The sequence below is a fragment of the Ascidia mentula genome, chromosome 2 (assembly GCF_947561715.1).
Source record: "Ascidia mentula chromosome 2, kaAscMent1.1, whole genome shotgun sequence".
Taxonomy (NCBI): Eukaryota; Metazoa; Chordata; class Ascidiacea; order Phlebobranchia; family Ascidiidae; genus Ascidia; species Ascidia mentula.
In genome coordinates this window covers 17,290,280-17,299,705 of record NC_138567.1, presented here as the reverse complement: position 1 = coordinate 17,299,705, position 9,426 = coordinate 17,290,280, and the positions used below count along the sequence as shown (strand labels likewise).

General features: G+C 33.5%; 1 protein-coding gene across 1 annotated transcript; it reads right to left on the bottom strand.

The window, feature by feature from the left end:
- Positions 1–211: 211 nt before the first annotated feature.
- On the bottom strand, positions 212–9,134 carry LOC145890659 (E3 ubiquitin-protein ligase BRE1B-like). The gene is made up of 21 exons (XM_082981788.1): positions 8,982–9,134; positions 8,539–8,706; positions 8,257–8,350; positions 7,961–8,102; positions 7,468–7,570; positions 7,124–7,263; positions 6,707–6,812; positions 6,394–6,507; positions 6,153–6,326; positions 5,015–5,083; positions 4,591–4,779; positions 4,300–4,417; positions 3,708–3,807; positions 3,499–3,577; positions 2,955–3,203; positions 2,457–2,639; positions 2,064–2,147; positions 1,790–1,915; positions 1,388–1,528; positions 958–1,059; positions 212–705 (listed from the first exon to the last, which is right to left on the bottom strand). Exons 1-21 carry the CDS (start codon positions 9,093–9,095, stop codon positions 529–531), a joined length of 2,772 nt encoding a protein of 923 aa, XP_082837914.1. The 5' UTR covers positions 9,096–9,134; the 3' UTR covers positions 212–528.
- Positions 9,135–9,426: the final 292 nt, after the last annotated feature.

Sequence of the window (9,426 nt, the reverse complement as noted above, 5' to 3'; positions counted from 1 at the left end):
GATATTCGTACAATAAATAAGAGCACGACGCCTAATGTATATGGACTTCGCCGTTCTACAGACAGAGTGGAATTAACTGGAAAACTGTTTCCTGCATGGAAGTGGAGTAAAATACCTAAAATAAATCATTACTGTAAAAATTCACACATTTCTAGCTTCTATTCAATACGAATAGCCGTGTTTCATCTTTAGAATAAGAATGTTCCTCGAAAATAAACAAATTGTAACGTTATAATGCTGGTTTATAATCAGTGCATGAAACAGCAGCGATTTAGGGAAAAAGAAGACACGGAAAATGACATTTTTATGGTCACAAAATAACGGAATTGGCAATTTGAGCACAAGAAGTACAAACAGAAGTGACATTTTTGTGGGCGCATTTCACAAACTGCAACATTGGAGAAATATTTTAGTGTGTTGCTACCGTTTCTTGGGTACTTTTGATAAATAAGCACAGGCAACATGTTTTTGCCACAAGCCATGGCGCATTTGTAACACTCAGAACAAATCAAATGATTTTGAGGTGAATCATTCGATGTAAATTCGATGAAAGTCGTTTCCACCAAACCCAGCATTGCACTTGGGACATTTTCGTTGTCTTGTCTCGTAGCGAGTTTTAATGCATTTGATGCAGAAAACGTGGAAGCATTTCGTCAAAACTGCGTCTTTATTGTTGACGTTGCAACACGGACAGCGCAGTTTGGTCTAGACAGAAAAACGTGTTAATGCTGTTGGCGATTTATGCGATAAAAAAGGTGAAGGTGTGCTTACGAATGACAACGTGTAAATACCCCATATTATTTAGATGGTACATTGTTGATTTGACGAAAACTCATCATTTTAGAAAACAAAATTTATGCCAGAGTCTAACATGAATTACTGCATCATCCCAGTAACTCAATGTCCATAACAATGGCTACGTTTATGCAACAATTGCGAATGCCATAAAAATCTTACCTTGTATTCTTTTATTTCCTCCATCAGCACTTCGTCAGCACTGTACAACCCCTCAGTTTTCTTATGTTTTGCGAGTTTTCTTCTTAAACGAGCTCCATCCTCCTACATAAACAACAAACTTAAACATCAACAAAACACTTCGATTTGTCAACTTGTGGTAAAAACTCAAGCAGTTATTAAAACTTATGAATATAATCCAAATTAATGCAGATTGAAGTTATGATCTGAGACACATGTTGTAGTAAATATTTAAACAAAATCATATTAAAATGATAAAACAAAAGGAAAGTAGTTAAGACCACATATAATAAGTCAGTGGGATATCTGTGTACATTTTAAAAGACAAACATCCCTATTTAAGTTTAATATTGAAGCACATAACTTTTACCCTTTCTGTCCTAAGGTAGGGAATTTGTTCAATGATTTTTACCTGCAATCGACTCAGTTTAAAATGTTCCTCCTCCAAACTTTCCACTTTCCGGTCCACTGATTCCTCGAGAATATTCATGCGTTCCTTCTGTTTCTCCATCTCCTTCCTCACATCTTCTGTTATTTGTGTCATCTCAACAGCCTGAAGTTGTTAAATAAAGTGAAGATAAAAAATTAAATGGAAACATTGTTTGTTTCGGTTTTTACTACATTTATGTTTAGAGAGAAATTGATTTTTCTTTTAGGTAAATCAACTAACATTGGCTTATTACTGCATTGAAATACATGAACAAACCAACATTTTATTTTTTATTAATTGTCATCAACATTTATTGGAAACATGAAACAATTAGTAAAATGATAGGAGATGTTTTATGTTTAACCACCAAGCACAAAAACAAACCTTTCTCTTGTGAAGATCCATGGCCTGCGTTCTGAGAATCATTTCTTTTTCAATTGTTGCTAAACTTGTTTGTAGAGCTCTTTCTTTTTCTTCCAATCTTCTCACAACCTGGTTTTGAGCTTCAACCTGCGCAACAGTGTGTTTATAAAATTCCATCTAACAATGTAAGTTACATTATGAACAATATTATATCCATGGCGTTTACTATTGTAACTGAATAAAAAAAAAACAAGGAGAAAATTTTTTTAACATTAATTGAAAAAAAAACTGTTACCTGACTGTGAAGTGTCAATGCTTGATCTTGAAGAACTGCTTTTTCTTCTTGTAACAGTCTTTGCATTTGATTTGCTTTTATTCTCTGCATTGTTAAATTGTTACTTAAAGTACTGCGCAACATCCATGCATGCCTTTAACCTCTTGGCCTGAGTAAACTATGTTGATTTGATTCTTTTTATAAATTCGGATTTTCGCTTTTAGCTTACATTTACTTTACATTGCCTGCATACAAGCAGAAAAATAATTATGAAGTGAAAAATATAGGGGTTTTGAAGTGAACAAAATATAGTAGTCAGAACATTATTGTGCTTGAGAATAGCGATAATGTATACCAGCAGCCCAACATAAAAATGCAATGTTTGTGATGAAACTGTAAACAAAAATTCTCTACCTCTGACATAAGTTTAAAGTTTGCGTCGTCCTTCTCCCTCAATTGTTGCAACAATCTCATGTTTTGTTCCTGCATGTCTTCGAACGCTTGACCTGTCACATCCATCTCTGATAGTAAAGCTTCTTCCTCCTGTTTCGTCGCAGCAACATTTCTACTAAGTTCGGTAATTGTCTCTTCCAAAACCTGATACACATATCAAGACTTTGTAAATTATGGTTTATTTGATGTTACAATAAAATGAGGTAATTATTGTAAAGATTTCTTCTTTTTTACATTTTTGGAGATATTTACAGCAACTAATTTCAATCCCTTAATTTAAAAAGTGACAACAAAATATAATTTTCGAAGTTACAATTTTCTAAATTTGCTCAGCATATAGGATAATGTTGCTACGTTGATTTTTGTCAGCTAGCACTACTAGGTCAGTGATTTTATGACTATAAAGTAACATATACATTTTTAAAACAAAAAGCACAATGAGAAAACAAAACAAACAACCTTAATCTTTCTCATCGTTTCAGCATCTGGACCTCGTGGCATTCTCTGCTCTGCTCTCTCTGCTCTTAGTTGTTCCTTCTCTAGCATATCTTCCTTCTTCTCAATCTCCTCTTGAGTGGATGCAAGTTGTTCCTCCAAGCTCTTACTCCTCTTTTCTAGGGAGTTCACCTTCTCTTGGAGAGACTTGCATCTCTCTTCCAGGTCCTGGAAGTGGGATTTAGCATCCTTCTCACTTGCCATAATCTCTGCCTGAAAACAAAATATAATTCTTCCATGTGTTGCCCACACAAAACATGACTTGACAAATAACAAGCTCCAAACAAAAGATAATGCAATGATAAAAACAGCGTAACTTGAAAGGAAAAAATAATAATGACCACCAAATTACATACTATTATGACAAATCTAAATAAATGTTGGAAAAAGAATAGTAAATGAGAACGTGCTACATTATGTCTGTTTTTTAAAAGTTGCATAAAAGATGCAACATAAAATATCACAAAGACCTGGTGTTATAGTTTGTAAACATTATCATTATTTGCACCTTTTCGCGTTGCTCTTTTGATAAACTTTTGTACATGTCAAGCAAAACTTTCAGTTCTTTCACTTGATCCTCACTTGACCTAAAAATTAAATATTTCAACAGATTTTGTAAATATTTCCTCATTATTTACAATAAAACTCTATAAAATATTTTATCTTCATAATAATTTTTTTCCTATAAACATAAAACTAAACATCAGAATAACTCACTTCAGTTGGTTTTGTAAACTTTCAACTTTTTGATCTTTCTCTAGAAGTTTTTCTTGCAAAATTTCTTTATCTTCGTCACTGATTTGCTGAGAACTTTCTGCTACAAACAAAAGAAACTTACAAATGTTGGTGCAACATGCAACATCAAACTGTCGATTTCCCTGAATAAAAAAGCAAGGTAAATGATTGCTATGCTCAGTAAACTAATGTGTGCAATATTATTTTGTGTGACCATACGTTCAAGTGGTCTAAACCTTGTGCTAATTACAAAAACTGATTCTTTTTGGAATGGTGGTGGTTGATAATTGTCCCGGCAGTTGGCAACCTCTAAATATGTGTAGTAAGCAATTGCTAATATTTTGACTTTTAAAAATATTTGCAAAACTTTTACAATTGACACAGGAACATTCTTATTAACACAGTACAGTTTTGTCATATTGCAGCATGTGATGTACCAACCCAAACAAAAATCTAAAAGCAGATTGTTTTGAAAACCCCAAAGTGTCCATGAATACTTCGAAATCATCAAACAGGCCCGCCAAACAAAAATATTGAGAAACACTTCGCTACAAAATCAACATTATCTAATCACCCATTTCTGATGGTTCAGGTTTGATTTCTTCACAGCTTTCAACTTCAGTTTTAACATTTACTTCATCTGTCTCCTGTTTTACCCCAGCCTGTAGTTTTCTTAATTCCTCCTGTTTTACCTGAAGCAAAAACATAAAGAAGTCTTTCATAAAACCCATAAAAAAAATTTTTAGCTAATTTTTTAATGGTTTTAAGCAGAAGATTGTGAAGGATAAAAAAGGTTGTCACACTTAATCTGATTTTAAGAAACGCTTAGCAACAAATTTATAAAATTAGTTTTTGGGAAAATCACCTTCGAAAGTTCATTTTGCAATTCCTTTACTTTTTTCTTGTATCGTTGAATTTCACCCTTCAGCTGTCGATTGTGATTTTGCAAACTGTTGATCAGGTGACGCATTTCGCGGTTCACCGGGCCTGCTTGCTCATTTGCAGCAAGATTTTGTTCCAGTTCTGCATGCAGTGCTTCATAATCATGTCTAACCTTTAAAGACAGAACATCTGTTGTAATCGTTAGTGTGGGAAATTTGAAAATTGATAAAAGAGACAACAACCCTCAAATATGTTTTTTATGTGTACAACATTTTTGGCAAATTTTTTTTTTTAATAAATGTTTAATTTTAAAAATTAAAAGTTTGGGTGGGTCGACACACCAGCAAAAAAGGACACAAAAGACTTATATTTTGTGGTTTTAAAACTGGAACCTTGTTATAATTTACCTTAGCTAACGTGTCTTCCAATTGAATAAGTTCATTGCGGAGTTTTTGTTGTGACTGCAGTTCATCACACTATAATAAAAAAAGTTGTTGTAAGTCCAAATAATCCAGCAAAAACAAACACTTGTTGCCATTTTTATACAGAACAAACAGTCTTATCTTTGAAAGACCAGTGGCGGATCTAGGGGGGTGTTTTGGTGTCAGAACACCCCCCTCTGCATTTTGGCACATTGTTTTGTGGGGGGTGAAAGTGCGGTTAATTTCCCGCTACGCAGGAACGTACACTACGGTCAAGTGTTCAGCTCCGCTGTTTTTTTGTTTTTCGGTCGATCGCGCTGCACAGATGCCTGCTTACGAAACCATTTTCGAAAGCGCGACCTTATAAGTTTATTCATTTCTGCTACAATTTCTATACAGAAGCCGCACTCTGTAAGAGTTACAATTGTTTCATAAAATTGCACCAAAATAGCTGAACAAGTATTTGGTATTTTATCTGTTTTTTTTTATATATTTTCCAAATTATCTACTGCTGAAACATTGATTTGTATATGGTGGTGCAAGACCACGTCCTAGACCATTACAGATTTGTTTTTAGTAGGCACAGTTTAAAAACGATTCCACCACAATTATACTCGTCGAGGATACAGATGAAATCGCATTGTTACGTAATATAGGGTTTGTATTTGCGTTTTTCGTTAAACTGGACATGCGCACATGCACAAAAGCAGCAAAAAAGTCTTGTGTTTCGCGGAAGTTGTTCGATATTTGGCTTAACTACGTTAATGCGCTACCTGTTTTTGAAAGCGGAATTTGCATGATAAATGTCTGAAAAAAATGTCTTTCAGAAAGACCATAAGTTAAGGAAATAATTTATGAAATATCTTGAACTTTATTATGGCTTTTTTTGCACAAAATATTGAAGATTTTGCAGGACAAGCGACAAATAAGATATCACCTGTTTATGTTTGTAAGAAGATAATTCACAAATAAAATGGTCATTTGTTTAACAAACAAGTTAAACAACTTCAGTCACTACCTACTACATATAATTTGATAAATTTTGGTTGCAGAAAAGGGAGCTAAAACTTACCAAGCGTTAACATGCAATGGTTACATTTAAAAGCCAACAAATATTAATAACCTCCATCTGTTCAATCCTTCTTGTGTGTGAAACACGTGACTGCTGAAGAAGTGCCCTTGACTCATCCAACATAACTTTCATCTGAACGCTCTCATGATAAAGAACAGAAAATTGTGATTTGAGGGTTTTGTATTCACTCGTTTGAACAATCAAAGATTCCGGAATGTTCTTGAGCTAATACAAAAAAAAATTTAATTAAATTTGTTATCAACACCCGTAGCAACATAATATTAATAGTTACATCAGTCTTTGCCTTTTCCAGCTCCTTCAAACTTTCTTGGTGTGCTGTTTTTATTTTCTCAAGTTCAACCAAACGACTTTCAGCGATTATTTGAAACTCATCAGAACCATTTTGCTGCAAAGCAAAACAAATTACTGAAAATGTGTTCTTTTAATTTGTTTTGTAAAGAAAGAAATCTTATACGTAATAATACTTTTAGTGGTACATAAATTGTAAATGTGCACATAAAGTTTTGTTTTTGACAAGTTATAAAGTTATTTGAGAGACAAAACTTGACCACTTTTTCCAAATATCAAATTACTGAAAAACAAACTTTAGTTGTTTGATCTTGGGTTGTGGATGATGATGTGTTTTCACTTTCTTCAGTCACTGCTCCCTTGCTTAACTTGTCATGAGCTTCAGCCAAACGCTTTGTTAACCTTAGAGAAATTTTCTGCTGGTTAACTTTAAAAACGTTCTGGAAAACATCTTTTGAGTTTGGACAAGTAAATAAAAGATTGTTGTTACATTGGACAATTGGAGGATTTAGCAAGTGTTTTTGTTTAGTTTTTATAGGAGAGTAATTTCACCTTGTTACCCAAAATCAGATTTTAGCAGGTAATAAATTATTTGAATAAAAAAAAAATTCATTTTTCACAAAAGTGCATTTGTCTATTTTTAATTTCTCAACTGCATTTTATTGTTGTAATATTTGACAACTTTCAGGTGTAAGAAGAATATTCAGTTTCACCTATCCTCCCTCAGACGTGTTTTCTTCAACTCCCAACGAGCATTTTCAGCCGTCTCCTGGAGTTCCTCTACTCTGTCTTCCAGTTCCTCAATTTTTCCTTCAAGTTGAAGTCGATCGTGGGTGAACTTGTAATGTTCAGCCTGCATTCACACATTTACATGAGCACCCTGGCATTTTCTTAGTTTGACAACATGTATATTACTGAATGTATATAATAAAAATTGTGCCTTGTAGACTGCATGCAAGTTGCATGTTGAGCATCAAGTGGGTTTATTACATTTAGTAGCTAAAATTTTGTAACCATTTGACCAAGTACATTATTTAAAATTATTTATGTGCTGTACCTGAAGTTTGGTGGTAAGTTGCTGCAAAGATTTGTTATTTTCTTCCAGATTTTTCAACGTCTGTTTGATTTCTTCTTCCACAGATTCAGAACTTTCAATAGATCTGCAATATATGATAATAACCCACTGGATAAAATTAACAATATCATTAGGATCAAAAATGATTTTATTGATGAAAAGTTCGTGTTTTGCTATGTTTTTTCATCTTGACGAAGCTAAAGAATCATCATGTGAATAACTCCTTGAGGTGCCACTTAAGTTAAACATGTATTTTTTGCAATATAAAAGTAAAATAGGTTCAAGCTGGAACAGCTGCATTCTCCTGAGTCATAGCAAGACCAGAAAATTCAAGCTTTATTTTTAAACTCATGATCCTGGGCTAACCAAGCCCAATGCTTTATCAACTTGTTTGATAATAACATAATATACATTTCAGTGATGTAAAATCATCAAGCGATACATTTGCATTTTGAAACAACACCCAATTACTTACTGCAACAGTGATTTTCTGTCCTTTTTTTCTTGCATGATTGCATCAATTGCTTTAGAAAAGGCATTTTTTGAAAAGTCAAGTCGACTGGAAACATTTTCTTTGATATCCTGAAACTCTTTGTCTCCCAATAACCTCAGAAATGCTAAAATACATCTTGTAATAAATAAAATGCACAATCATATTTGAATAAAAATATATTACAAATGTAATTTTGCAATTTAACCTATATTTTAATTTGTAAAAATGATGGCAACACAAACGGAAATCAAACTTATCAATTACACACGTTCACTCACACATTTTGTCACTATCTGCTTCATCCTGTGACAAACTCTGTTCAACTTTTTCAACTCCAACTCGTTGCAGAAGAACTTTCACATTTTCATCCAGCTAAACACAAAAGATTTTTTTGAAGCTCCCACATTTATGTTAAATATCTAATTCATAGCCAGCTATGTACATAACTAAAATATCACTGCATTTTTTCGTATTTAGATTTTATGGAACTCAAGCAACATATTCAGTATGCAAACATTACTACCAAATACAAATAGGAAATATTTATTTTTATTGGTCACCTGGTCCCAATATCTGTTGACTAGACTTAAAGTCGCTTCCGTGGCAGTTTGCTTGGCTTGCATTGTCTCTATCTGCTCCATAAGTTCAGTCTCTGCTTGCCTTCGAACTTCAATGCGTTCCCATAACCTCTTGTTTTGAAACTGCAAAGTCTTGAGGTTCAGCTCGTCCTGTAAGTCAACAATTTATTACATGTAAAAATACAAAATGAAATTATCGTAGCAGATTTTTTTTCCAAGCAATAAATATTGATTGCACAGTCTCTCGAATGTTATACATTTCAATTTTTTCTGTGCAGTTCGTCAATAAAATTTAGATATTACAATTTTATTCCAATCTGGATAGACTGTACAAATCAGTTAATTATTTGTGTTTTTGCTAATTACACATTTTGCAATGGCAAAGATAACGCATATATTGTTGGTATATTAGATACAGCACCCACCAAAGAAGCAACTGCCCCAATGGATACTGGAGGAAATATTGCACTTGGTCTCTTTGCTTTTGGTTCATCTTGGTCAGAGGTTCCACTGGAATCGAAAGGACGCTTGGACGCCATTCTAATATAATTGTAAGCATGCACTCACAATTGTAAACTCATGAGTGTTTTACTACTGTCATTTCGGCGAAATAAATCCTTTTATTGGCGAATTAAATTTCACGCATGAATGAATACAAATCCATGCGGTTTATCAGAAACAAAAAAAATTAACACCATATGTTATCAATTTTAACGATCATTTTTTGCAAGGTATACGTTGAGGCACCAATACCTGTGATTTTGGTTGCGAGCATACACAATGGCAGATAATGCAAAGGTCTCTTGCATGAGCGAACATTTGAAACCTTTCTGGGCCGTAGGATTTTTTAAATTCTGCACATAGCTTGCC

Coding starts and splice junctions, on each gene's coding strand:
- LOC145890659 (XM_082981788.1), bottom strand. CDS start 9,095: ATGGCGTCCAAGCGTCCTTTCGATTCCAGTGGAACCTCTGACCAAGAT. Junction 8,103..8,256: donor AGCAGATAGTGACAAAATGT/GTGAGTGAACGT, acceptor GATGTATTTTAG/CATTTCTGAGGTTATTGGGA. Junction 1,916..2,063: donor CATTGACACTTCACAGTCAG/GTAACAGTTTTT, acceptor ACTGTTGCGCAG/GTTGAAGCTCAAAACCAGGT.